Source organism: Ursus americanus, chromosome X (assembly GCF_024610735.1).
Source record: "Ursus americanus isolate L20-20 chromosome X, mUrsAme1.1.p, whole genome shotgun sequence".
Classification (NCBI taxonomy): Eukaryota; Metazoa; Chordata; class Mammalia; order Carnivora; family Ursidae; genus Ursus; species Ursus americanus.
Window position 1 is genome coordinate 107,610,704 of NC_142164.1, and position 27,842 is coordinate 107,638,545.

At 48.0% G+C, this 27,842-nt stretch overlaps 2 protein-coding genes across 5 annotated transcripts in view; one reads left to right on the forward strand and one right to left on the reverse strand.

Moving 5' to 3' along the window:
* MAP3K15 (mitogen-activated protein kinase kinase kinase 15) overlaps positions 1 to 12,267 on the forward strand; it is a 117,306-nt gene extending 105,039 nt beyond the window's left edge. Inside the window, exons 19-29 of one of the 4 annotated variants that reach the window (XM_087859574.1) lie at positions 1,303 to 1,460; positions 4,143 to 4,326; positions 5,055 to 5,214; positions 5,715 to 5,868; positions 6,664 to 6,849; positions 7,470 to 7,575; positions 8,438 to 8,663; positions 10,285 to 10,397; positions 11,256 to 11,365; positions 11,446 to 11,522; positions 12,011 to 12,267. In XM_087859574.1, coding sequence (XP_087715700.1) covers positions 1,303 to 1,460; positions 4,143 to 4,326; positions 5,055 to 5,214; positions 5,715 to 5,868; positions 6,664 to 6,849; positions 7,470 to 7,575; positions 8,438 to 8,663; positions 10,285 to 10,397; positions 11,256 to 11,365; positions 11,446 to 11,522; positions 12,011 to 12,110 — 1,574 coding nt within the window. In that variant the 3' untranslated portion in view covers positions 12,111 to 12,267. Of the gene's footprint in view, positions 1 to 1,302; positions 1,461 to 4,142; positions 4,327 to 5,054; positions 5,215 to 5,714; positions 5,984 to 6,663; positions 6,850 to 7,469; positions 7,576 to 8,437; positions 8,664 to 10,284; positions 10,398 to 11,255; positions 11,928 to 12,010 lie in introns of those variants that run through there. The other 3 variants (XR_015723276.1, XM_087859575.1, XR_015723277.1) reach the window with 3 other exon arrangements.
* A 785-nt stretch (positions 12,268 to 13,052) lies between these two features.
* PDHA1 (pyruvate dehydrogenase E1 subunit alpha 1) lies at positions 13,053 to 27,779 on the reverse strand. The gene is made up of 11 exons (XM_045804051.1): positions 27,600 to 27,779; positions 22,218 to 22,277; positions 21,612 to 21,785; positions 20,738 to 20,864; positions 19,938 to 20,029; positions 18,934 to 19,026; positions 17,739 to 17,894; positions 17,486 to 17,557; positions 15,489 to 15,556; positions 13,730 to 13,838; positions 13,053 to 13,355 (listed from the first exon to the last, which is right to left on the reverse strand). Exons 1-11 carry the CDS (start codon positions 27,654 to 27,656, stop codon positions 13,191 to 13,193), a joined length of 1,173 nt encoding a protein of 390 aa, XP_045660007.1. The 5' UTR covers positions 27,657 to 27,779; the 3' UTR covers positions 13,053 to 13,190.
* Positions 27,780 to 27,842: the final 63 nt, after the last annotated feature.

Sequence of the window (27,842 nt, forward strand, 5' to 3'; positions counted from 1 at the left end):
TCTGCAATCCCCTCTCCTTCCCGCACTCTGTCCGATCGCCACCTTCCCTGTAGCCGCCTCTGTTGGCTTGTGACCCACAGGAGAAAGTCCAAAGCCAGAGCCTTCATTATATCCTGTTTGCCGTTCGGGCTGTTCCCAGGCCACTGCCTCCTTAATTTTTAATTCTTAACTCCCTGCCCTGTGGTCAGACTTCACTTGTGGTTCCTGGAACTCGCTCTGTACTTCACACCCTTGTGCCTCTGCTCAGGCTCTTCCCTTGGCCTGGGAATCCTCCCATCGCTTTGTCCACCTCTTTGACCTTCCCGGCAAGACACCATGTGCCGCCTTTCGTGGATTTACCCCCATGTTCACGGCAGGGCCATGCTTTACCCTGCTTGCTCCTGGCCAATGACAGAGCACGGCGGAGGTACCAGAACAACGTGGGACTCCTCCAGTGGGCAGCTTTTGGTCAGGGACACCCCAGTGGCCTGAGCGAACTGTCTCTGAGCTGCTGTTCTGAGACTGCCTCCCCACTTCTTCGTTCCCCTCTCCTCTCCCCCCACTTCTTCGTTCCCCCTCTCCTTTCCCACTTCTTCTCCCCTCTCCTTTCCCCCCACTTCTTCGTTCCCCCTCCCCTCTCCCCCCACTTCTTCGTTCCCCCTCCCCTCCCCCCACTTCTTCGTTCCCCCTCCCCTCTCCCCCCTCCTTGTTCCCCCTCTTCCCCCCCCTTCTTTGTTCCCCCTCTCCTTTCCCACGTGTCCCGTTGGCACTGAGGTCGACCACTCCCCCTGCCCATCCTGCTCCTTCCCCCTTTATCCTTCATATACTTCTCCCCAGTAAATCTCTTGTATGTCTGATCCTGTCTTGGCATGTACCTCTCAGAAAACCAAGCTGATCCAGACAGAGCTTTTCCCGACTGGAAGCAGGCGGAGCCAAGCACGGTTTCCACCCGTGTTCTCGGACCCCGCTGTTCTAGCGCCTGCTCCGTTCGCCCACCATCACCCTCTTGTCTGTCTCCGCCACTAGGCAGCTCCTCGAGGTCAGGCACTGTTTCCCCACATCGGCTGCGCCCTACTGTGTGCTTATTGGATTGGATCGGGGCCCATTCATCTGAGGAGCTGAGCAATCTTCTCTCGACGTGACTAGTATCAAAGGAAGGCGTGTTGTGTGTCTCTGATCAGAGAAAGGACGCAACCACATCATTTACGCCTGAGAACAGGCTCCATCGGTCATTAATGAGAGGGTTCAAGTTCACACGCTCGTTTACTAATGGTTCACTTAGATTTTTGAGCGACAGGATGCCCACGATTTTCCCCCCCACAGGCACTCTGCAGTACATGGCACCTGAGATTATCGACCAGGGACCTCGCGGGTACGGTGCCCCGGCGGATATCTGGTCCCTGGGCTGCACCATCATCGAGATGGCCACCAGCAGACCTCCGTTCCACGAGCTCGGCGAACCGCAGGCAGCAATGTTCAAAGTAAGACATGTTTGCTGATTGAGGTTGCTGGTGTTGGGGAAGCAACAGGCCAAAAGGAAATCTCCCACCACTCTGGAAACCTCTCCACGAAGGCAGAAAAGAAAACAGTTTTATCATTGAATAAGCATTACCTCAGAATGGGTGCCTGTCACGGGCCATCCGCTAAGTGACCGCAAAGACAGAAGGAACATGTCCTTCTCTCGAGCCCAGCAGTGCCACCCTTTACACCCGTGTTGTCAAAGGAAATGACTAGTCCTCCCGTGCGGGGACTGGCGAGCACCACGGGTCACACTAGTGTGTCCGGGGGCACCTGGTGATTGAGATGACCATTTGCATTAGCTAATTGGCTTTACCCAAAGGAAAAATAAACTTCTCCAATCTTTAAGACAGGGGGTAATTTTTGGGGACGCCTGGGTGGGTCAGGTCATGATCCCAGGGTGCTGGGATCGAGTCCCACATCCGGCTCCTTGCTCAGCAGGGAGTCTGCTTCTCCCTCCGCCCCTTCCCCTTTGCGCATGCATGGGTTCTCTGTCTCTGTGACAAATAAATAAAATCTTTGAAGAAAAAAAAAAGGAGGTAGTTTTGGAGCAAGACACTACTTTAGTTAGGCTTTTCCCTTCCTGTAGAAACTGGGAGATGCGGATGTCTGCTCCTTGCTGTTGACATTTCCAGGAGTTGGCCCCAGGTCCTTGAGAAAGACATTCTTGGCAAGAGGTTTATTCACCTTTTAAAAAAGATTCACATGCATCTCAGATCAAGAATTTGGAATTACACGTTTTCTAAAGTAAGTACTCTAAGAAAAGCAGGGTCTCCCCTTATTTGCACCAGGGAGGATGAAACCTCTTTTTAAGAATGTGTGTCTGCCCTTACACTGGGCAAGGCTCAAAGGCCTCATGAGTCTGTGTCTTGGAGCGCAGGTTTCTAACTGGGTTTTGAAGAGGTGGGACTTTGGGTAGCAGACGGTGTGTACTTTGTCATTCTAAAAGCCCTCCTAGAGCTGGCAGGCAGGGCACCGCATGTGTTGAGGCCCACTTAGGACTGACTGGCCACTATGGGCGGGGATTCCCCCCCTCCCTGGGCCTGCTCCCTTGGGAAGGGACATGTTTGCCCCCCGGGGAAGCTGACGCCAGGACAGCCCCACATGTCTCAGGTCGGTCAGGTCTGTGGCTTCTGGCTCTTTGTACACTCCTAAAAGTTGAAGAGAGGTTGTGGATGGAGTATTTCTGTTCACTTCAGGGCTAAGAAGGCAGAGAGCGGGTTCACTGCTAGTAGCCAGGAAGGCCCCAGCACACCAAAACAGCCCAGTAGAACAGGGTCCAGAGGCCTTGCTTCCTGCTTCTCTGCCAGGTGTGGTGGCCTCTCGGCCTGTCTGCCCCGCAGCCTTGCTGCCGGCATCTCTGCCAGACACTCCAGCTCACTCTTGGGCAGAAACAACTAGAAGGTGTGAGTACAGGTTTCTGCCCATGAGCTGAGTGCAGGCCCCTGCAGAAGGTTCTCAGCGCTTCCCACCCTCCCAGCCGCTGTCAGGCAGCTGCAAGGCCAAGACCTCAAGTCAGCAAGTATGTTCTGGCACCCACAGTCTCAGCAAGGCCCTGGACAGCAGGACTGGGGGACAGCAGCGACCTTCCCCGTGCTTAGTGCGGATCCGTGATGGAGCCAGCCGCGATTTTCGAAGATCTTACCCGCAGCTTCGTCATGGGCCTCGGGATGACAGGCAGTAGCCGGTGCTGACAAAAACCTCAGGGCCTGAGCGCTGATGCTGTGAAGAGACACGGCACCACGTGAAGGCCAGGGTGAGGGTGACGTGTCTACGAGCCGCCACCACCAGAAGCTGGAAGAGGCGAGGAAGGGGCTGCTGGAGGTTTCAGAGGGAGTGTGGCCCTGTCAGCACCTTGATCTTAGACTTCCAGTCTCCAAAACTGTGAGGAAACAGATTTCCATAGTGTGGAGGCACCGAGTTTGTGGTACTTGGTGACAGACCCCAGCAGATTAATACAGGGACCCTGGAGTGATAGCAAAGTGCCGTTCGAAAGAAGGTATCGGCATGGGGCCAGGGCGCTGCCTACATTTGCTCTCTGCTTCCCGGGAGTCTGGAGGCAAGCCATTCCTTTCTTCTTGGCGTTCTTCTGAATTTCTGTCTCTGGCCCCCTAGTGCCCTTCCCTCCCTGCCCCTCAGGTGAGGGGCGCCCCCATCACGTGTCCTGCATTTCACATCTTGGGGGTTATATTCCATCCAGCATTATTTAACCTTCTCAAAATCTAAAACTCAAAAATGTGTGTTTTATTGTGGTAAGAACAGTTAACGTGAGCTCTGCGCCCTTAACAGACTTGAAAGCGCATGCTCCGAACTGCTGAGTCCAGGTACGGCGTTGTACACAGAGCTTTCGGTGTGTTCACCTTGTTAAACCGAAACCTTGGGCCCTGCAATGAGTAACTCCCTGCTCCCTGCCTCCAATCCCAAACTCTGGAGCCCCCGTCCATGGAACCTCCTCTGATACCACTTTTCCTGTAACCTGCTGGGCAAAGGCAAGTCCCAGGAGGCCAGCCCGGCAAGTGACTGAGGACAGTCTCCTCCACCGGCTCCTCAAAGATGCCAGGGTAGGAGCTTTGTACTGAAGGCTTGTATACCTGGGTGTGCCTGAGGCCTCACAGTCACATCGGTCACCTCTCCCTTAAATGCAGGTGGGGATGTTTAAGATCCACCCGGAGATTCCAGAAGGCCTTTCAATGGATGCCAGAGCCTTCATTTTATCCTGTTTTGAGCCTGACCCCCACAAACGTGCCACTGCTGCCGAGCTGCTCAGAGAGGGTTTCTTAAGGCAGGTGAACAAGGGCAAGAAGAACCGAATTGCTTTCAAGCCGGCAGGTGAGGTGTACCTGGACAGCTGGGGGGCCGCCCTGGGCGCGGTGATGCCCGGGCTCCTCTGTCACTGAGAGCACTGAGCCTCCCGCACGGTGCCCGGTGCTGTGAAGTGTGGCAGGGGTGGGTGCAGCCAGTGTGGGAGCTGTCAAACCCCAGCCAGCGAATGGTCCTTCATTTCCTGACAGGCGCAGGGAGCCCGGCAGGTGACAGCGGTACACCCCCTTGTTAGAGTCTTTCCTGTGGGGTTGTGCCGAGGAGGGCAGCCAGAGGTGCCCTGGCTGGGGTTTTGGGGCTCCCCTGCGTGCACAGCCTGGCCTTTCCCCCCTGTGCTGCTCCTGACCTTGATTAAGGGGCACATCGGGGACTTTGCCTGCAGCAGCTGTCCCACAGGCCACAGAAACCAAGTGACCCCTTCTGGGGCAGTGAGTCCTACCCCGCAGTGGCATAAAAGTGGCCTCTGAAAAGGAAGCCATTTGTTTTTCTCCTGGTGTGGATGGGGTCCAAAGCCAGGACAGAGAGGCTCAGCGTCTCGCTCCCCGCGGGGCCACAGCTGTGTCAGCATTTCCTGCGGGCTGCTTAGAAACGCCGTAGTGTGCCCATCTCCGACCTGCTGAAGCGGAACTTACATTTCAGGGCCCCCTGGGTGACTGGACGTAGCAGGCCCCTGTGTGGGTCACCCGGCCTGAGGGGCTGAGACTCCCCTTCCCCCCTCCCTGTCCTCCCCCACACAGAGAGTACCCGGGGCACCACCCTAGCCCTGCCCACGTCTGGGGAGCCCATGGGCAGCAGCAGCAGTGAGCATGGCTCTGTGTCCCCGGACTCCGATGCCCAGCTGGATATGTTCTTCGAGAAGGCCCGGGCGCCCAAGCACAGGCTCAGCCACCTGCTCAGGTACGGCCCACCCCTTCCCTCCACTGTGGGTCTGTGAGGTGCCCGCGGTCACCGGGAGCCAGATACCTCCGGGTCAAAACCAGACCGCCAAGGGCTTTTGCTTTCTTTCTGTGCTGTCACAGGCCGCTGCAGGCGAGGAAAGCAGCAAACTGCAGGTTCACTGCAGTCACTTACCGCCCTCCCTCCTCCCTCCTTCTCCTCCCTTCCTGCCCTCACTTCCCCTTCTCTCCTGTCTCCTCTACCCCTCCTCCCATCGTCCCCGCAATCGTCCCCTTAGTCTCTCCCCCTTCCCCCCATCCCCTCACCCCACCTTCTTCCTCCCTCTCCCAACACTGGTGCTCCTGGGGTTAGAAAAAACACCGCATCTCTCTTCTATCTGCGGTTTCACCTTGAGGGTGCGGAGTGCGGGGGAGTCACCGCTTAGCCCCTCCCCCGTAGCGGCCAAGCGTGGAGACTTCGTTCTGGGACGCATGGGGATTGTCGCTTGTGTTTGTCCGCAGTGTTCCGGATGAGAGCGCAGCCTCGTCCCCAGAGGACAGGGACCCAGGCCTCTTCCTGCTGCGCAAGGACAGCGAGCGCCGTGCCATCCTGTACAAAATCCTCTGGGAGGAGCAGAACCAGGTGGCTTCCAACCTGCAGGAGTGCGTGGCCCAGGTAGGGCCAGGTCGGGGGAGCTGCTAATCCTGCCCCCTCGGCCCGGGTCCAGGTCCCGGAACGGGTCCAAACGGGACCGAGGCTCCTGCTACCCTGGAACGTTTGCACAGTTACGGTAATCACCATAAGTATTTCCCAACGTCCTTCCCTCTTCCAACAAGACAAAAGAAAATACAAAGAAAAAAAAAAAAACTCCCCTGAAGCCTGAATTTGCGGAACACTGCGGTGAACCCAGGCATTGATGGAGTGGTGCTGCCCCCTGGTGGAAAACAAGCCAAAGGCGGCACGAAGCTCAGGGGCTCCCAGCCTTACTTTGCCCTTGACTCATGTGAATCCCCTGTTTTGAAACCCCAGCTGCAGGACACACAGAGTTGCCCTCAGAAGCTGGGAGAGCAGCCACTTTAGGGAGAAAGGTTATGGATAAGAAGATTTGCATTTTAACTTATTTTGGAAGCGGGAAGGTCTTTTTAGGAAGAGGCCACTTGCCTTACTATGAACTAGGCCTTCTAACAAGGGGGCCAGGGTGCGCCGGGGCGGGGCAGTTACACAGGGTTCAACAGGAGGGCGGAACCATCCCCAGAGGGGTTTAGTTTGTGTGTGTGTGTGTGTGTGTGTGTGTGTGTGTGTGTGTGTGTAGCCCAGGGAGGAGAGGGGACACCTAACAAAAAATAGGGAAGGAATTCCAGAAACAGACCCTTTCTCACCTGGGGTATCCACATAATACTTGCGGAATTTCCCCTCCCTCTCTGACTTACTCAATGAAAGTGATTTTGGTGGGGGTGGGGCGGTGATCAGAGTTCGGAAGACTTGCATCTCTCAGTCGGCCACATCAAGCAAATAATTGGGATCCTGAGGGACTTCATCCGCTCCCCGGAGCACAGAGTGATGGCATCCACGATATCAAAGCTAAAGGTGGACCTGGACTTTGACAGCTCGTCGATCAATCAGATTCACCTGGTACTGTTTGGATTTCAGGATGCTGTAAGTGTTCTGTCTGGTCCTAGAGAACGTGCTAGAAGGCAGGAAGCCCACTGAAGTAGCTCAAGGGCAGGACCAAGGAGTTCATTTACCGTCTTCTCCCAAAGTCCCTGTTTCTTCTAAGCTGCTTACACCTAAATCCCATGTTTTAGGAGTTCCTTCTAAACACAGAATATGCAAGTACAGGTGAACGGGCTGATAGTTTTTGGCTGCTCAGAGCAGGAGTATAGGACTTACAGGACTCGGGAACAGGTGGCATCCGCCAGCTGAGGCTTATGTGTCTGTGCAAACAGAAGTGAGTTGCTGCAGGCCTGCAACCGTGTCTGGTCCAGCTTTGTGTCCCAGGCTCCCGGTGAAGAGCCTGACCTTTCACAGGTGCTCAGTAAATGCTCCTAGAATAAACAGTGAAGAGGCCTGGTGTGCGAGATCCAATCCCTTCCTGTCCCCTAGACCCAGCATGATTCGGGGGCAGCTGGCAGGAACGCTCCGTCCGGAAGAAACAAGTCAGGTAGAAACACAGAGCAGCGTGGTTGACATTTTATCTCAGAGTAGAAGTAAACTAGAATAACTCTTCCTTCTTAAAAGTACAATGGACCAGAAATCTGCATTTTTGTGATTTGTAGGTAAATAAAATTTTGAGGAACCACTTAATTAGGCCCCACTGGATGTTTGCGATGGACAACATCATCCGTCGAGCAGTGCAGGCCGCGGTCACCATTCTCATCCCGGGTAAGTGCCACCTGTTCGGTCAAGGTCAGGCTCAGGCCATGGAAGAGATCACAAGTATCCTCTGCACTCGACGCCTGTTTTCTCTTTCCCAGCTGGGCTACGTACTTCCCTGCAATTCAGTAAACGCTGAGAACTTCTGCAGCCGTACTTATGTGCCCTCTCGGCCTAACCAAGGAGCCCGCATAGAGACGAAGCTTGTGATCTGAGAGGGAGCCCTGAGCCCGGGGGCCAGGATCCCGCAGCGCGCCCCCTTACACACAGGAACGCCGACTGCAGGCTCGAGTCGGTGGCGCCATCTCCTGTCCCCTCCCGTGGTAGCTCTAGAAATCTTAGGCTTCCGTACTCTCATTTATGAAATGTCAGAGCAGCTTAATACCCAGGTTCACTCTCCGGTGGTGACTTCATCCTGGGAAGGGGGCTCCAGGCAGCTTCTGCTGACATTGCCACTTGCTCTCTTGACTTTGCTCCCTCCCTGTCGTGGCGGCTTCTGCCCAGGTTGAGCGTGGCCAAGGAGCTTGTTAGACCCCAGCACTTCATTAAGCCCCAGTGCAAGCAGGCACCTTTCTTTAGTAAAAAGAACCCAGGCCAGGTTGGAAGCCTGGTTGTACCTTGTTAAAAGTGTCCTTGGCTAACTGATTTTAACATTCAGCCTCCGTTTTGTCATCTGTAAACTGGGGGTGATCATCGTTTCACTGCAGAGAACGGAGTAAAATAGTCTCTTCCCCATTGGTGACGTCAGCAGCCACCGATGGAGCGTCACCGCGGCTGGGCTGGCCTCCGAGCAGTCTCGTGTGCTGGCGCCGGACGTAAGCGACACTAAGCCCTGGCCTTGCCTGTGGTCCTTTCTTCCATGCTTTGGCAGAGCTCCGAGCCCATTTTGAGCCTGCGTCGGAGACCGAAGGGGTGGACAAGGACACGGGCGAGGTAGAAGAGGACTGTCCCCCAGCAGACGTGCCTGGCAGTGACGCGCATGTGGCGTGCGGAGGGAGCGGCCCCCGTGAGGCGGCTGCCCCCGAGGCCCAGCCCCAGCAGCTCCACCACCAGCACCTGAGCCTCCAGCTGGGCGAGCTCCGACAGGAGACCAACAGGTGGGCAGGGGTGGGACGATGACCGGGGCCAGTAAGGGAATCCGTGCACTTGCTGAGTGACCGTCCCAGGTCTCAGAAGAGTATCTTCACCAAGGAGGTGGACGAGGAGGTGTTCTCAGCTTCACCTGGGGGAGAATGCCTCCCTTTCTTTAACGGTAGCAATCAGAGAGTTCTGACGCCTTGCCACCAGCCACACAGCAGTCAGCCATGCTAAAGGCTGCAGCGTCTTGGGAGTTCTTTTTCTGTCTTTTCACCAAGACGAGGCTCCTGGCGCGGCCTGCGGGTCCGGCGGCTCAGCAGCGCGCAGCTGTAGCCTGTCCCTATGTCAGTAGCCAAGCCAGGGGGTGGTTGGCCCTTCATCTGATGGACATGTAGCCTCTGACCCTGACCCTGTGTGTGTCAGTGTGCCCTCCCCCGTGACACTCTTCCTTCTGACTTATCACAATTCCCCGGTAGGCACTCGCGCACTGCCTTCCCAGCCAGGGCACCCTGGCGTCGCTGTGAGGTCCCCCCAAGAGAGCTGGCCTGTTTAATTCACTTCCTGGCACACAGGTGTTCTAAAATACTTGTTAAATGAATTAAAACGATGGTCATTTGCACTGGGTAATCACATCATCAGTGGACTTACAAAAAATACAACCCACACGCAGAGCAAACTAGTTGGTACCGGTTCCAAATGCTGCTGTACTGCCACATGACCACTGGGGCTGCCCATCAATAACGGCAGAGCTGTGGGGCCAGGTGTCCGCAACGTGGAAGAAAGCTTGTGTACGCCCTGGCGATCTCCGAAGTAGGACCTTAGGCAGATCTAATCGCTTCTTTTCAGAGAGACCTAGAGTGTTTTTAAAGTTTGAAAGACCCACAGTTTTAATTAAAAGATAGTGGGGGGGGATTTGAAAGCTTTTAAAATATGACAAATGTGGAAGTTGTGATACTTAGCCCTTCTTTAATGTATTTTCCGGTAGGGTTTATAATCACCAGATGTATAAACCGTTACCTGTGGGCTCGGTGGTTCTTCCTCTGCACGGCTGACAGTCCCTCGGCTGCCTTCCGGGTCAGCAGGGGGACCAACAGCCGCGCCCTCCCTCCCCGGCACCTCTTGCCCAGAGTGGTGGCACCTGCGGGTGCCTGGTCTGTCCCGAGCGTGTGAGGCCAGCACCCGGGAAGCAGTTAGCGCGGTCCCGGGCTCCGCACATGTTCGCAGTTGTGCTCCTCCTGCTTGAGCTCATCTTTCTGCCGCTCTCCGCCAGTGTCCGTCAGAAGCAGGGCTGCCAGCTCCTTGGCTTCCTCCTCTGAGGAGGAAAGAGCCCGAGAGCTCCTTTCAGCAACTCGATGAGACTCAGGGAGACAAGCTGTCATCACCAGCTCCTCCTGGCTGAGTTTACTGATCACCCTCAGGTTATCTTCTGATTCATGATACATTTTGAGGCAAAATACACGCATGCCCTGAGTGCTGGTCTTTGTTTTCAAGGGAGGAAACACGAGGGAGGCACCCAGGTATAGGCAGAAACCAGACTGTTGGGATTGTGTGATCCCCCCCATCTCTGAGGTTCAGCCAGTGTTTGAGTTAACTGAATGGTGTTAGACTCTCTGGATAATGGCATTTTTTTTTCTTAACCAGACTTTTGGAACACCTAGTTCAGAAAGAAAGAGAGTACCAGAATCTTCTACGGCAAACCTTAGAGCAGAAAACTCAAGAATTGTATCATCTTCAGTTACAATTCAGATCTAATGGTAATTTTCCACTTGCTCTAACTTGTGAGACCACCTAAAATCTGGCTAATGTTCTAGTCAGCCTTGCCACAGTCAGTTAACTCTCTAGTAAAGCAGTAAGTACTCCAGTATATTCTGGAATACTCCTCAGTAATAGAAAACCACTGGTACATTCAAAAATGTGGATGTATTTGGCTCAGTGAAGGCTGATTCAAAAAGCTAGACACTCTGAGTCCCTCGATATAGAATACTGATGCAATAGTGGCAGGCAAAACTCGAGGGACAGAAAGCGTCAGAATGGGGGGAGGGCACTGGATTGTAAAAGGCTGCAAAAACTTCTGGGGGTGATGGAAATTTGTCATCTGGATGGTTACATGACTGCTCATCAAAGTTCACAGCACTGCATACCTAAAAAGTGTGACTGACTGCAGAAATGAAACCTCAGTAAACCGAATTCATTTCGTGCCACTTACAAAAGAGCTGCAGCCAGCCACCTCTTGGAATGTGGGATGGATAAGCGTGGACACAACATCTCAGTACTGAATTCCATGTCCTCATTTGATTTCCCGTGCAGTTAAGGATGGGATTCCTTATAAAAGGCATTTTAGAGACCGGAATAAGCATTTAAAGTGGTAGACATAAAGTGTATCAAATTCCCAAGTAAGTAACATTACCCTTACCTGTAGTCCCTTTAATCTCTGCAAAGTGAATCCGGGAACTATGGACTGTGGATTAGAGCAGCTCAGACAGGTTTAAGTCATCTCCTTTCAAATCACGCTTATGTTGTGTGTAATAGTTTATTTTATCCAACTTATTACTTCTGAAGAGTTTTACTGTTAAACAATAATATACAACAAAACAAATTTCTCATCATTGCAGATACTACAGAGAACCCAGCATCCCCTCCTGGGTCTCAGGGGCAGAAAACTGATCAAGAGCTCATAGACTGGTTACAACTGCAAGGAGCAGATGCGAGTACAATAGAAAAGGTAAATTTGTAAATAAAAGAACATTCCTATGCCATTACTACAAAGCAGCTTAACTCTTCTGTATTTGATATTTGTTTCAGATTGTTGAAGAGGGCTATACGCTTTCTGACATTCTTAATGACATCACTAAGGAAGATCTAAGACACCTCAGACTACGGTAAGAATGGCTTCAAAACACTGTAATAGAAAATGACTTTTTTTCCTGTGATTGTGCTTTTAAATCAGTAGAAAACAAAGTGATGGTCACTTTCCCCCTTCGTTGAAATTAATTTTCTTTCCTATCTGTGGCTTAGTCAGAAAACCAACTATCCAACTTCCCCTCTCACTCTGAGTTTTCTTTGGGTACCCAGCTTGAGTTGGGTACCATTGGGACGTGAAACCCCATAGCTTCCGGGCTCTCTCCAGCACTTCTTCCCTCAGCCTGCCCTGCACATGCCTCTGAGGCCACGTGCCACTCCTACTCAAGCCCAAATACGAGCTGACAGAGCTCTAAGTTAGGAACTGCATTTTGGCAATCTAGACAAGTCTAGAATTATATACTGTAGCTTTTGACATAAGGGCTCCTAAAGAAGTATTTGGTGGTGTGGCTTTGAACTTCTCTTTTCTTCCGATTCTAAAGAAGACTCTTGATTGATTGCTTCCTAGTGGTGGCCTCCTCTGCAGGCTCTGGACCGCAGTCTCCCAGTACAGAAGAAGGGCGCAGGGGTCCCCAGCCTCGCAACACGAGGCCGAACCAGTCGGCTAGGCCAGGGGACAGACAGCGCCAAGAGCTGACATCTTTGTTGTTAAAACTTCTGTTAACATACGCGTGAATGCCACCGAGTTTACATAAGGAAAACCCCATTATTTAAGAACTTGAAGTTTTAAAGAATTACTCAAATGGGATGGTTTTTTTTTTTTTTTAGAACCTGTTACTTATCAACATGTTTTAAAGGTGAGTAGAACTTGATGTGTTGTGGGAACAGTGCTCTAATTTTGACATCCCAGAATATTATGGAATTCTTTAAAACAAACTTCAATGTTGCTTCGGTGGAAGACTCAGCAGACCCTGTAGCACCTACTGGAAAGGTGAAGCAGGTGTTTAAAGTAACAGGCTGGGCATCACTGTTTTAGACCACAGGTTACTACAAAATGGCATTGTACTTGAATATGCCTGGTATTTGATGTTTGATATGAATGTAAATAGAAAACTACTGAAGGAAACAGCTTTGTATTTAATGTATAAATGAAGAAAATTAAGTTATTTGGCCTTCGAAATGATTATTTAAAAATGGTATTGTTGGGGCAGCCCACTGGCTCAGTCAGTGGAGTGTGCGACCCTTGATCTCGAGATCATGAGTTCGAGCCCCATGTTGGATGTGTAGACATCACTTAAAAATAAAATCTTTAAAAAAATTAAAATGGAATTGTCCTTCTACCCCCTGCCTGGAGATAATATTGTGTTTTATTGAGAAACGACGGTCACTGTGAAAAGGCTTCAGCCCCCACACTGATGAGGGTGTGCCTGCGGAGTGTGTGAGGCGCAAGGGTCGAGGGAATGCTCCCACTCCCCTCAAAGGTAGGAATGGCTTTTGATTTAGTTGTATACTATTTAGCAAATACTTCTCAGTCATTAAAAGAAATAGAACCATTTTAAGGAAAAAATCTGAAATCTGAAATAACCGTATGTAATAGTCACACTAAGTCCTGAAGTGGGCAGTAATATCTTTTAATGCAACACTGTACAAAACACATGCACTAGCCTGGCCTACATTCTTTTTACGGGGTTTTCTTCCCTAACAAAGTTGAGAACACAGAGTCCCTTACAGCTGGAGCCGGTCTCCCATTAACTGATGGACTTAAACTTGATCCACTGATTTGCACCCCGAACTTCAAAAGGCGGGTCGCTGCTGTAAATGTGATAGCCTAGTTCTTCCAAAGGCGGTTCAGGATCAGCAGTGGCAAACTGGGCAGCATCCTCAATTTCCTTCCTCACTTCAACATCAATTTCCTAAAAACCAGATTACAGTTCAAGAGGTTTTTGAATAAACAAACAGCAGCTTAGAATACCAACTAGTTCTACTCGAACACGTTGCTAGTATGGAACTGGAACTCTTCTAGGACTAGACGTACTAATTGTTGTTGCTATTGTGGAAGAGGTTTTTAAATGGCAGTGATCACAGAATATGTTGGAGTGCCGATGGGAACACTGACGAGTATCTGAAGTCTATTCTTAGGAAAACAGAACTGTGCTGCTGGGTTTCAAGGTTAAGCAAATAGGACTGCTTCATGTCCTGTGACCCCACCATCCGCACTTTCCCACTGACCGAGGTAGCTCCCCCAGAGCGGCAGCTTTGTGGGTGCAGAAAAGCTGGCTGAGCGTACCTTTAATTCTTCAACACTGGCCAGATTGCTGTTCACCATTCTATCCTTGAGAAGCATAATAGGGTCACTCTTACTTCTTACTTCCTGAATCTCTTCTCGCGTACGGTAACTAGAGGGAGGCGAACAAGTAGGTCAGAACGGTTTTCTGCGAACTACAGGCGGAGGTTTCTGACACAGAGCTGTCGCCAGGGGAATAGTGCAATTATACTCTCAAGATGATACAAGAACGCTGCCTCTAACAAGCAAACATTCTAGTATCTTTCTTTCATAGAGAACTCTGCCCTGGCAATTCCTCTGGCTTCTCTGATCAAGATGTAGGATATGAAGAAAGTGGTAGAGCCGCTTTGTGTGCCATTTTAGGTGGGTGGCGAGAACTGTAGACTGGCAGGCAGCAGAATGCCAAGCAGGAAGTAAGTTTAGGAGCCCAGAGAAGGGCCGGGGGGGGGGGGGGCGGCCAGTGAAAACTTGGACAGATTTCCCAATTCCTGATTCTAGAGTACAACTGACCCTTGAGCAACGTGGGGCTTAAGAATACCAACCCCCCCATAAACACAGTCAAAAATCTGCCAATTGTGACTCCCGAAAAACAAGTCTTTCTTACTAATAACTGATTAACAGATATTTTGTATGTTACACGTATTATATACTGTATTTTTTTTTTAAATTTTATTTATTTGACAGAGATAGACAGAGACAGACAGCCAGCGAGAGAGGGAACACAAGCAGGGGGAGTGGGAGAGGAAGAAGCAGGCTCATAGCAGAGGAGCCTGATGTGGGGCTCGATCCCGTAACGCCGGGATCACGCCCTGAGCCGAAGGCAGACACCCAACCGCTGTGCCACCCAGGCGCCCCTATATACTGTATTCTTAAGCCAGAAGTGTTACAGCCAGAGAAAATACAGACTAGTACTGTATTTATTATTGAAAAAGAAAATCCCTGTGTAAAGTGGACCCACGCTGTTCAAACCTGTGTCATTCAAGGGTCAACTGTACATCCTTGTCCTACATCTTTGAAACCTGTTATTTCAAGTAACACTAAAAGGGAGGGCTCTACTGTGTTTCTGAAAACACCAAGTGCATTTTTCCAGGTAAGTTGCTCTTCATAACATTTTCCCTTCAAACTCCAATCTACTCCCAGGCTTGTTAGGGCTTACTTACTCTGACAAAATCTACTTCTTTTAATTGTGTCACACTCTGGGGTGGCAGCATTACATGCCAGAGTTACTGAGTGACTAGTAAAACTACCTTCCTAGTGTCACCTACTGTGTTTTGATTGGTCTATTTCACCATACTGAATATCCCATGTTGCCAGGTAGCCTCACTCCGTGCCAGGTTTTACTGGGGGAATGCCTACCAAAGCTGCATGCCCCTAATACATACATATACTCTATACCATCGACCTATTTTATGCAACAATTTGTCCCTGCGAGTTTTTAAAGCAACTTCTGCCCCCCAACGTGGGACTTGAATTCACAAATCCCAAGAGTCACAGGCTCTACCCCTAAGCCAGCCAGGTGTCCGCTCTCTGCAATTTTTTTGCTGCTCATGCTAACATGTACATACTACATATTATAGGGATTTTCAAAATGCTTCCAGGCAAAGAGTCAAACAACTACTCAATACCAACTAATTCACTGCATGAAGCCCACCGGTGTCTGGCTTCCAAAGCAAATGCTGAAATGCTTTGCTTTTTCATGTAAGTAGCACCCAACAAAGCCCACCCACTTGGGACACCACGCTCTGAATTCCCATGACCATACCTGACTCCAGGGTCGCTCATGCTGTGTCCATGGTAACGGTAAGTCTGTAGCTCCATCAGTATGGGCCCCTAAAACAGAACCCAGTGGAGACTGAGACAATGGGCACAGCACATCCTTTCAAAGATGTTATCACACTTTCTATAAGATGGCTGAGTTGTCAAGCACTTCCTATTAACTAATACCTATGCATTCCATGTTTCATCCTTCTCATTTACAAGAAAAAAAGCATTCAGCATGTTACAGACCCCACTGATCTTAAATATTTCATCAGTATTGCCTTTGATATATAATAATCCTATAAAACAGCTGAGATTTAATGCAGAAAAACCTATTAGAAAGCAGGTATGACACCAAGGGAGGGGGTAGATTTGATCTTCAGGGTCAATAAAGCTAGTTTTCCCCCTCAGTCACAGATGAAATGGTCTACAAGCATTTGGGTCCTTTTAAAAAGCTAGAGAAAAATACTACTGCGAAATCTCACAGAATGAGACTAAAAGCAAACCTCTGGGTGTGCAGGAAAGTGCGGAAGGACGGGAGACCTAAAGCTAGGTTGGGTAGGTCAATCTCTACCTCACCCCAATTCATGCAATTTCGTAGGGGCTGACAACCCATCCTCCTGCGCAGGTCTGGCTAACGCGTAACCAAGTTGGTGGTCACTAACGACATCTGGGGGTTAGCCCTGTGACTCTGCTGGCCAGCCTGACCACCCCCAGGACAGCTTCCTCCTGCTACACTAGCCCCCTTCCAGAAGACAACTCTGAACACTGAGGGGAGAGGGTAGATCTAAGATCCCTGGGCAGTCTGGTGCAGCAGCTGGGGGGCTGGGGGAGGGGGCGGCTCTCAGTCCAAGCACCTGGGATCCAATCCGGGCTGTCAGGCACAGCAGCTACAACCCCTTAACTGCTCCGTGCCTCACGTTACTGTTTTACAGGTGAGGGACCTGACTCAAGTGTTGTGCTGATTAACACAGAAGTGCTTACTGCATCACCTGACACACGTCAATCCCTCACTGTCACCTATTTTTCTGTTCTATGCCATCCAGGAGCTATTGGAAAACACAGTGGGTTGGGCTAAGGGGGTTTCTAGACCCTCCCCTAATTCCAAGATCAGGCTGTGAAAGTCAACACATACTATAAACCAGTGATCCTGTTTCCATGTTAAGTTTGTAGCCTGCATGTTCTTTCAGGAACTGGGGAAGAGGAGAATGACTGATAACCACTGCCCAAGTCTAGACCTCTAGTCCTGGGAGTCCCAATGTAGTCTGCTGAGCTCACTGCCACCTCAGCCATACTCGATTTCATTCCTCTTCCCTCATGTGCAGCTCCTCTCCATCTCCCTCCCTGACCCACCCCAGTCCCCATCTGCATCACTGTAGCCCAATCCCACTGCACAGAGGACGTCACAGAAAGGTAAACCCTAGGGCCATGCTTTCTCGGCTGTGAACACCAACTGACGGAAAACACCATCCTTTCCACTAGCTCTGATGGCACCTACGCCAACCTCAGTGTTCCCTCTCCCGCGCTACTGAAAGGTCAAGATTCTCAGGACTGAAGCAGCAAGACTAAGATGACACATTTTAACCATAATATTTAAGTAACGGAAGACAAGCTTACACTGAACGCCTATTATCCAAGCAAAGTTCTGTGCTGAGCATTGTGGGGGTCGCCAATCTGCTCACTCCAGGGGCTTATGATTAATGGGGAGGAGGGCTGGAGGTTGGAGGCACAAAATTAACCAAACCACAAGGCAAAATGCTGAAGGAGTGCTCAAAGGAAAGATTCACCCCAAATGGGGGGCAATGTGGGATGTTTCCCAAGAGGCGAGCTACCAAGACCATGGTATTTACAAAGGCCCCCAATTCACCAGACTGTGCTACCTTATACACACCTCGATTATCAGCCACCCCTGAAAAGCTACAATAGACACATGGAAGGCCTTCTTTTAAGATAAATGTCAATAGATATCTCTAGCCCAGAGGCCCAAAAAGAAAGTCTTACCTTTCCAGATCTACAGTGGGCAGCTGCAAACCTTGTTGCCTCCCGGACACACAAGATATCCATTCCATCGACCTGTCCATACACAAGAAAGGGCAGAGCATAAATGAAACTGCGTCGAACCATTTTAACTTCACAGGACCCGTTCATGCCCCAAGAACAGAGAACTCTTTGTCTGAGACCAATTTGTCAAGGACCCACACAAAGGCACCAAGACGCAAAGGGGTAGCCCTGGCCTCACACCAGGTGTCCTCACCCTCAGTCCAGGAATGAAGTCGCCTCTCTTGTAGTAATCAGTGCTGGCCGCTGCTCTCTCAACGGACGTTCCCATTCCATAGCGGTTATTCTCACAGATGAAAATACATGGCAATTTCCACAAAGCTGCCATGTTATAAGCTTCAAATATCTGACCCTGGAAGTGTGTATAAAAAGTGCAAGTGGTTTTATTTGGCTATTTTTCTCTAGACTTCTTCACTGTCCCCAAAAGCTGCTGCTTTCCCTGGCACGAAAGCTTTCATAAAACATGACAAGCTTCACCTTCCACAAAAGAGCTTTTAAGGCAAAGGAGTGTGTGTGCTGGGGGCGAGGGGGGGAGGAAGAAAGGGCAAGCATCTCTTTCTGCAACCAAAGGAAGTGACAAACCAAATACCACCACCTGTTTTGGCGGGGCCAAGGCAATGGTACAGAGTACATTAGGAAAAGATAAACACTTAAAACTTGGTGGCTACCTACTTTTATGCTTTACTGTAAATGCTATGAGACCCACTGGATAACCAGAGTGAGCCAGTGTCTGAGACTCGGCATCTAGAGCAGGGCCTCGAAGTGTCGTCCATAGACTGGTGAGGACTCCGAGCATGACAGGAAAAGTACAGAAAGAGCCAGGCTCAGAAACCACAAGAGGAGTCTGACAATGCCACGACATCCAAGAGAACGAGTCCGCACATTACAGGACTGGTGTGAATGAACTGGCGACAGGTTAAAATGTAAGAAAGTCCTTCTTCACCCACAGAGCGTTTGTGAAGCGCCAAGGCAGGAGAGCTCCTCCACGGGCGGGTCCATATGAAGCGCTCGCGCCACACACCACGAAGTAAACCTGTAACGTGGCCATAATACCACACTCCAGCCTGTCACGAACGGCTGCTTCAACTACTAAGCAACAGACGACTACCCTGCGACCGAAACATGACTAGTCAGCACTTTGGCGATAAAACTGCAAAGGTGGGGCGCCTGGGTGGCACAACGGTTAAGCGTCTGCCTTCGGCTCAGGGCGTGATCCTGGCGTTATGGGATCGAGCCCCACATCAGGCTCCTCCGCTATGAGCCTGCTTCTTCCTCTCCCTCTCCCCCTGCTTGTGTTCCCTCTCTCGCTGGCTGTCTCTATCTCTGTAGAATAAATAAATAAAATCTTTAAAAAAAAAAAAAAACTGCAAAGTCAAGAGACGCATACTCACCTGATTAGCAGCACCATCGCCATATAAAGTCAAACAGACCTCATCCTTTCCATTATACTTACAGGCCAGAGCAATCCCCGCTCCCAGGGGCACCTAATATTGAGGACAACCAAGAAAAGAACCAGAGAAATCCATGAGGGGAGAAATTAATGCTCTGAATTTTAAACCCTGGCCAGAATTTAAGACAGAAATTACACTGTCACTACAAACTCCCTAGCCTACCCCTACCCCTAACTACTCTACCCCCAATATTATACTCAAACTGGTAAAACAACATGAATAATTCTTCTATTTCACCCACTAAACAGGAACACTTCTGTAAAGATTCAACTACTAAAGAGCCAAAATATGAAACCTAGTTTAACGTACAGCAGCATCACATTACAAACTAAGCCAGACAATCTAGCTGTAATTTTATGCCGTTCTTCCTTTTTTCTTTCAAATTTTTATTTAAATTCTAGTTAGTTAACTTATAGCATAATACTGGTTTCAGGAGGAAAATTTAGTGATTCATCACTTACATATCACACCCAGGCTGTTACTTCATTATTCACTAACTGATGAGAACAAAGAGGACTAGATAACCACAAAAGCTGGACTGATTTCTAACATGGCACCTAAGATCCTGATCCCCTGCCTTCCCTCCTCAGATACCTGCATCCACAGTCTACAGCAGGGAGAGAAAGGGTTAAGTGGATGTGACAAAGCAATTAATATACTTAAATATAAACGAAAAGGTGAAGGTATAGGCCACTGCTAGGGGCTCTTGCTTACTTATAAAACATAACAAATACCTAAAAGAAGAATTTTAAATCATTGTCCAAATCTACTTATTAACTGATCAAATGGTAGGCTATGAAGCAATAGGTCTTTTAAAGTACACCAAGCCCCCAAAGTACTAAAATACTTCAGAGGGAAGTTCTCCGGGGTATGAAATGTTGTTAAGACGTGGTTCAGGGCCAAATCTAGGAAAGCATGTAATTCTCATCCTCATCGTGAATTACCTGAGCTCCAACGATGCCATTGCCCCCATAGAAGTTCTTGGCATACATATGCATCGATCCACCTTTCCCTTTAGCACAGCCTCCTCTTCGTCCTACGAATGGCACCATATGCACAAACACATCAAAAACCAAATATACAAAAGAAAACCACACCCCAAGTGTTTACTTAGAGGCTTAGCCACTAGAACTCACAGGTTAACTCAATTCTATAAGCACCCATCCCTCTATGCAAACATATACTCCACCCTTATCTCCTGGCCCTTCAGTGAAGATCGATCCAGTCCAATGTCCTTGACCTTTCCAGCTCTCTAACCACTGAATTTCCTTTAGATGTTAGCATCATGGTACGCTGGACCTTTTTTTTTTTTTTTTTTTTTTTTTTGCTAGTTACAAACATCTTCTGATTTCTCCTACACTGGGACACTGAACAGTTCAAGAGTCAAGGGGGACAAAGGGAATATTAAAAAGATTCCTAGAATTTAAATTGCAGACAATGAAATGCTCCTACTCTCAGTTTACTTTCTATGACTGCTAATTTCTACTGGCGTGCTTAAGTGACAAAAAGTATTCTGATCTTACGAAGCTAACATTTTTAAACTTCTTAAACGTTTACCTGAGGGGCCAGATGACCTCAAAAATGGTTGGTTTACTCAAAAGCACAACAGAGGTACCAGAGCACCAAAAGGAGAGGCTCTTTTCCATATCCGAAAAGGTTTTAATATTGTTATAACAGCATTTTAGTATGAGAAATCTGCACTTAAATTTCACTAATTTCCCCCTTCTAAAAATGAATAGCAAACCTGTAAGCTCTGCGAGAATTTCTCGGACAGAAAGCCCACGAGTAAAGGTAAAGCCATGAGCCCGATAGGCTGTGATAAGATGGTCTGTGGGATTTATGCCGGCCTCCAGGCCCACACAACAAGCTTCCTACATTAAAGGAAGAAGCAGTAATGAGTCAATACAATACACATTTCTAGATAAAAGCCCTCGCCTATTATGAAAATTTGGCCTGGCAGAACTCTTAATAACCACAAAAGGAGCTCTATTTTTCATCGGAAACAAAACAGAAGGTAAAGCTCAAGCCAGAAGCTACAAACTGGCAATCCACAGATGTACCGTGGTACAGTGATCTGGGACAAAAATCCCGAATTAGATGTCAACATGAATACTGGGGGAATTTCGTATGAAAATCGATACTTCTGTCTTCTCTTGAAGAACCAAAAACAGGAAGCATTAACCCTGGATTTCCATATGGCACCAACTGGCTGGAACCAAGCGATGGTGTCCCCTGGTGGGAGGGGCCTGCCCACTCCAGCCCACTACCAGTCCCGCCTTCTTCAACTAATTTCTTCCACCCAGCTGGTCCCCATAGGCATTTGAATTTGTAACCCTTGGCTGAAACCCACAAAACAGAACACAAAGTGAAAACCCTCTCCCCCACAAGTATACGCCCTACAGGTGATCACAAAGCCATCGAGGCACAGGACACAAGCAACAGAAGTATGTGTGACTTCCTTAGCATAAGCTTCGTAACAGGCCTCAGCAGGCTAGTCTTTATTCTGACAGGCTGGCCTCAAATTCTTCAGACGCATAAGGCGGGGTAAAAATCAATAACTACAAACCATACTTAAATTCCTACACCTAACAGGGTCTTATTACAAAACCACCACTCACCTGACCATCACACAAGTGACAGAAACCACGAATAATTTTCTGTTTATACAGCTGATCTGCCTTTAACTCCATCCGGCGAACAGTCTGCATCATCCTATAGTACCTGAGCCCGTCCTCCCTGGTGAGCACTGTGGTGACAGGGGGGCCCTCTTCTAGCCGGTGAAGATCGCATTTCTGAAATGCAATCAGACAGTTAACTTCCAGTTATTACAATGTAAACACTGACAACCCATTGTAAGACCTATTATCTTATTGCAGTAATATTTAACTCAAAACCCAGCAGAGGAGCACATAAGAAACACTGCATACTGCTTCTGACTCCTTAAACCAGAAAGCTCATTGTGAAAAAGGATCGAGTTTTAGAGGAAAGAAATCTAAGATGACTTTCACCAAAAACCCATGGAAGTCAAATGACTTATAGGCTGAAAGACAAACTTTCAAAGAAACATTCTAAGAAACTTTTACGACTTTATTTATTTATCTGAGAGCGAGCGAGCACAAGCAGGAGGAGCAGCAGGAGAAGCAGACTCCCCACTGAACAGGGCGCCTGACGCGGGCCTGTGTACCTGTGGAAAAATTACTAACACAAAACAAAACACCTCTTACCTTAATTTCAAATGTAGCATCATTTGCAAAATTACGGGAAGCCACGAGAACTCTGCTTGCCTTGAAAGACCAAAATATACAAACACATCAGTACTTTTTATTGTCAGGTAGTTTTGAAAGTCATTATCATCATTATCAGGATGCAGTCCTGGAATTTTCATAAGCCCCAACACATTCACGCGTATATCCTCCATTCTCTCTACTGTGTTGGGATCTTGCCTTCAAAATGAATCCATGCTCTGGCCAATGAAACATGATCATACCCACTTCTGAAGGGTAACAGTAGAAAGAGAAAGGAAGCAAAAATCAAACCCATCCACTTGGCCATTTTGTTTCCAAAGAAATTACACTGAAAATAGAATGAAGCTAATGGCCAAACTGAAGAGACTAGCTAACCTGTGGGCTTTATTACTGCTACTTGCAGTCATAACCAGGCAATGAACAAGCAAAAGCTTTACTTTCAGAATTATTCTTCATAAAAACTACGATCCAATTCCTATTTCAGGCAAACCACTATTCTATGAAATGGCTCCATAAGAAACATATTTTAAACTACTCGAAGTATGAGATATATACGTTCGTGAGAAATGTAGAAGACAAAAGATACTTAAGGGACTCGGACATTTTATAATTTGAACAGCCTAGATCTTGGACAGGCTCCTCCTGAAGCCTCAGAAGGGAGAGATGTTCTCTGCAACCAGCGGTCCCTTCCTGCTGTTTGGGTGGCTGTTAACCGCCTGGGAGGTAAAAAGCGGGGGAGATGTTTCCTCTCCACTTTTCCAATTGAACATACCTACTCACAACGGAAGTACTCCACGTGAGGGCTAAGGTCCAGATTAGACCACAAATATTTAACCAATTACTATTACTGTATTATTTTAGCCACATTCTGCCACGTTTTCAAACACTGATATGTAAGTTGACATGACTTCTTTTCATGGAGACTTGAAGCATATTCTTCAGATTCCACAAAAAGTACTTTGGATGTGTTCCTCCAGTGTATTACCTTACCGTCCGACTCCTAGCACAGGACTTCATCCTGCTGAGAAGGGTTAAGGTTGACCTGCTAAGCGCCCCTCCAAGTGTACAAAAACCTATTATCTACTTATCTCTTCACCCATCAATATACCATTATCTGATAAAGCCAACAAGGCAATGACAATGCTATAGGAAAAATGCTTAAATACTAGAAATAAAGGCTTAAGTTAGAGGCCGAGAGAATCCATTAGTATACCTAAGAATATGTGAAGAAAACTGAGGAATTTGGAAAGAAATAAAGCTAAGAGGGGTGAGGTGACAAACTAAAGCAATCATGAAACAGACCAGTTATTTTTGCCAGTTGTTAAATTACACTGTGGGGCCAGAAATATTTCTTGTAATGCAAAATAAATTTCCAGATACAGCTACAAAACCTGTTAGTTTTCAGAAATATTTAAAACTAGAGACCTTGTTGAAACACTATAATCGTACACCTGAAACTAATATTACACTGCATGTCAACTAGTTATATCTTATATAATTTATATAACTTAATAAATAAATAAAACTAGAGACCAAACCAGCTAGTAACCAACCATAACCGAGAAGAGGTAAATTTCTTTCTCCATCTTAAAGTTGAAACCAAAAATGACAATTCTATATAATAAAGAGCAGGAAGGCAAGGTCAAAGACTACGACTGCTGGAAAGATACTCATATCCTTTCTCCCTGTTTCATTATTATCCGTCTCAAAAATAAGAGGAATCACCCATATAATGGGTAAAAGGAGCTGAGTTAAGTTAAAGCAGCTAAAAGTCCTATCAAAAGTGTGAGTATGGGGGCGCCTGGGTAGCGCAGTCGTTAAAGCGTCTGCCTTCGGCTCAGGGCGTGATCCCGGCGTTCTGGGATCGAGTCCCACATCAGGCTCCTCCGCTATGAGCCTGCTTCTTCCTCTCCCACTCCCCCTGCTGTGTTCCCTCTCTCGCTGGCTGTCTGTCACATAAATAAATAAAATCTTTAAAAAAAAAAAAAGTGTGAGTATGTCATAATTTATAACTGTTGTGGTTGTTGAAAAAATTACCTTTCATTTTCTCTGGAGAGCCCTAAAAAGCTTCTCTGTTAAATAGGGTTCCTCTTTGAGAGACCATGGACAAACCCATTCACATTTCAAAAAATAAAAACTTTAAGTTCCTAAATACATGGGAACCATTCAAGTCAACAAGGGAAACTAGTTCCTAAATTCCAGATTCTACCAGTGTAAATTAAAAATCTTCCCTATTACTTAAAAAGCCAAAAGAATACTGGTAGTGGAATTCTCACAAAGGATCATAATTGAAATATAAGCAATAACAATTATATTTTAAAGATTTTATTTATTTATTTGACAGAGACAGCCAGTGAGAGAGTAAACACAGGCAGGGGGAGTGGGAGAGGAAGAAGCAGGCTCCTAGCAGAGGAGCCTGATGTGGGGCTCGATCCCAGAACGCTGGGATCACGCCCTGAGCCGAAGGCAGACGTTTAACGACTGTGCCACCCAGGCGCCCCTGAAATATAAGCAATAACAATTTTAAATGCAATTTCATCTGTGAAATAACTTTGAAAACACTCGACCTCATTCAAAGATGAAATCACAGGTACTTCAGCAACTTAAGTTACACCGGGCTTTCTGCTTTCATTTTAGAGACTGTCATTTTGTAGGAGGTGCATCCAATTTCTGAAGGTTTTGGTGGGATGGCTGAAGGGCGGCAAACCAAGGGAAAAAAGAGGGAGACAATGTCCCAACTCTTCTACCTAGGCCAGCCCCTGGTAAGCCCTGAGAAGTGAGCACTGTAATAAATTACAGCAACATTTTCCCTTAGGTTCTCTAAGATATTAAATACTACACCTACTTTAATTTATACAATGAGTTTGTTAAAAGACAAATTCCTTAAACCTGTTTGTATCACCTATGCTTAGAAAATGGTTGTTCCTGTCTTGATGGTATTAACATCTGATATGCTTAATTTTTAAAGACACTTTTGCAAATCAAAGTGTCAAACCCAGAATCACTGGGAACCTGGCAAGCTGTGGAGTATGAAATTTGTCCAGTTCCTGACAGTTTCAAGTGTGTTTTCCTTTATCTGACAAGGATCTTTTTAGCATTAAGAAGTACAGGTTCAAAAAAGAAAGTATAGGTCTCTGACAATTCTAAAACAAACACGTTGAACACTCTAAGTGGCCTGTGTTAACACAACTGAAACCTGATAAATAAGCACACTAGACCCAAGAGCCTAAAGTGCGCTGAGCACTCTGGGGACATCTCATCAATAATTACAGTTTATGGAAACACTGATTACCTGATTCGCTCTGTTGCAAGGATGGGGAGCTACTAAACAGGGTTTCGGCCCATAGAACACACATAATCTACAGTTAATACATAATTCTTCAAAATATTTTTCTGTGCCTTACTATAATTAGTGCCACATATGCAAGCAACAGGAAAAACAAGCAAAATAGCCACACACAAAAAAAGAGGGCCAGCTCAAAGTAAGGAGCACTAACTCTTTAACTGTCTCTAATTCTTATTTTTAAAAAAGTAATTAAATAAAAGAAACGTTATACACATTTCCATTGTAATAATCTTTTCTCTTAGTAACAATTTTTGACTAAATGAAGTTATAGTCCACTCTGGTTTTATCCAGTTAACAAATTACTGTAACTCAAAATTCATTTCTATTTGATTTGGGCGGTATTACATGATTTTTGAAGAAGCCAAAGTTTTATTGAAATAAAGTGCAATTTGCATCTCATGGCAACTCATTGCTGGAAGAATGGAAAACACAAGCAGAAGTATTTGGGGCAGCCGAGCGAATGAGCCTCTGATATTAAATGACGACTTCACTCTGTTCCTAGGGACACAGAGGTGACTGTAATTTGAAAAAACACACACCAATTTTTCTTTTACTGCAGAACACCAATTCTACTGAAGTTTTTCTTTTCTACTGCAGCCCTTTAAATTTAACATGATACAGAACTAAGACCTTCATTTAAAGTTGAAAACATTTTTCCATTACTTACATTCAACTAAAAAGTGAAGATGTGGAGATTAAATAGCCTAGTGCCTGGCACACATTAAGAGTTCAAAAAATGTTGGATATATCATGTGACATACAGAAATAAAACTGAAATGAGCTTATCCTTCAGGTGGACCTAGTTGCAATTAAATGCTAGTAACTGATGAACCAAACTGTGTTTTGTAGTTATTTCAGTCAACGGGATTCCTAGAGGGGTATACTTCCCCCCTTTCAATGATCTCTGCCCATACTAGGCATAACTGCCACAAAATCCTGGGAGTTACTAGAACCTGAACTGCAAGTCAAACTTGGCTGCAACTGTACCCAGTAATACTACCTCCGCACACCTAGAGGTCAAAATGCTTGAAGGCCTTAGGCACATCTAAAAGCGGAGCCATAAACAGTGCTAACCTCTAACCCCACCCTGCCAAGCACCACAGCTGTTTTCTTTAGCTACTTTTACCCTAAGCGTGTGTGTTGAAGGTGGGGGGGCTGTTCCTCTGGGTTCTGCTTGACTGCTCTTGAAGTGACTGCCAAGGAAAGCTCAACGTTGCGGGGAAAGGGGGGGCGGTGGTTTCTGGTGAGCATAACCCGCAATTAACCCTCCAGAGCTGGGTACAGGTGTTCCACAAATGTATACCCAACTGGGCACTGAAATAACATTTAACACAGACGTCACGTACTATATGTACGGGGCGGTCTTTGGAAAAGTTAACATACGTGTCACACGTTTAAGCTTCGCGACAACCCCACGGGATGAATACTCGTATTATCTCGGCTTTAGAAAGGAGGAAACCGAGCACGGGAGATTTAGAACAAAAACAAACACTTGCCTAAGGTTAGAGGGCTAGTAAACGGTGAGGCAGGTGTTTGAACGGGGCCAGTCTCCGGATTTCACGCTCTTAACATTCTACATGGCTCTCAGTCAAGGAGAATGAAAATAGGAAGATTTAAAATGAATGGACAGGATCAACTGGAGACTCGAGAATGCCCAAGGCCCCCTTCTCAGACCGCGGTAAAAGAACGGGCACTTCTGGAGCACACCTACTTTAGCCGACGCCGCGAGCCGCGGCTGACCTCCCCGTGGACCTTGTAGAGTTCCCCTCCCCCCATTCGCTGCCTATGGGCCGGGCAGCCGCTCGTTCCGGGGCCGGGACTGGAGTGCCAGGCGCAAAGCAAAACAAAAGGCCCGCGGCTCTCTGGACGCTCCGCGGTGCCCTGGGCGGCGCCACACCGCGCGCCCCCAAGGCCAGGCCGCCCTCCGGCGTCCTCCGGCATCGGGCTCCGCCTCGGCTCTGGGCCCCGCCTCGGCCCCGCTCGCGCCCTACCCCGGGCCGCCCACGCTGCCTCACCGGCTTCTGGGCGGCGCCCGACAACACGCGAGAGACAGCGGCGAGCATTTTCCTCATGGATTGCCGGCAGTGGCGGCGGCGGCGGCGGCGACTCCCAACTACTTAAACGGCGCGACCCCGGAATCTCCAAGTCTCCTTCAGGCGCCCGGAGCGGACGCCACGCCTTAACCGCAGCACGACGTGACGCAACGGAAAAACGTCATGCGCCGCGCCGGGTCGCAGACCAACCAGGCGGGCTCCTAG

What these genes read in the sequence shown, in the direction of transcription:
- PDHA1 (XM_045804051.1), bottom strand. Translation starts at nt 27,656, where the DNA reads ATGAGGAAAATGCTCGCCGCTGTCTCTCGCGTGTTGTCGGGCGCCGCC. An exon ending in GTCACTTGTGTGATGGTCAG is followed by an intron (nt 20,865 to 21,611) that starts GTGAGTGGTGGT and finishes CCTTTAATGTAG; the next exon opens with GAAGCTTGTTGTGTGGGCCT. An exon ending in CCAGTGTTGAAGAATTAAAG is followed by an intron (nt 13,356 to 13,729) that starts GTACGCTCAGCC and finishes TCTGGTTTTTAG; the next exon opens with GAAATTGATGTTGAAGTGAG.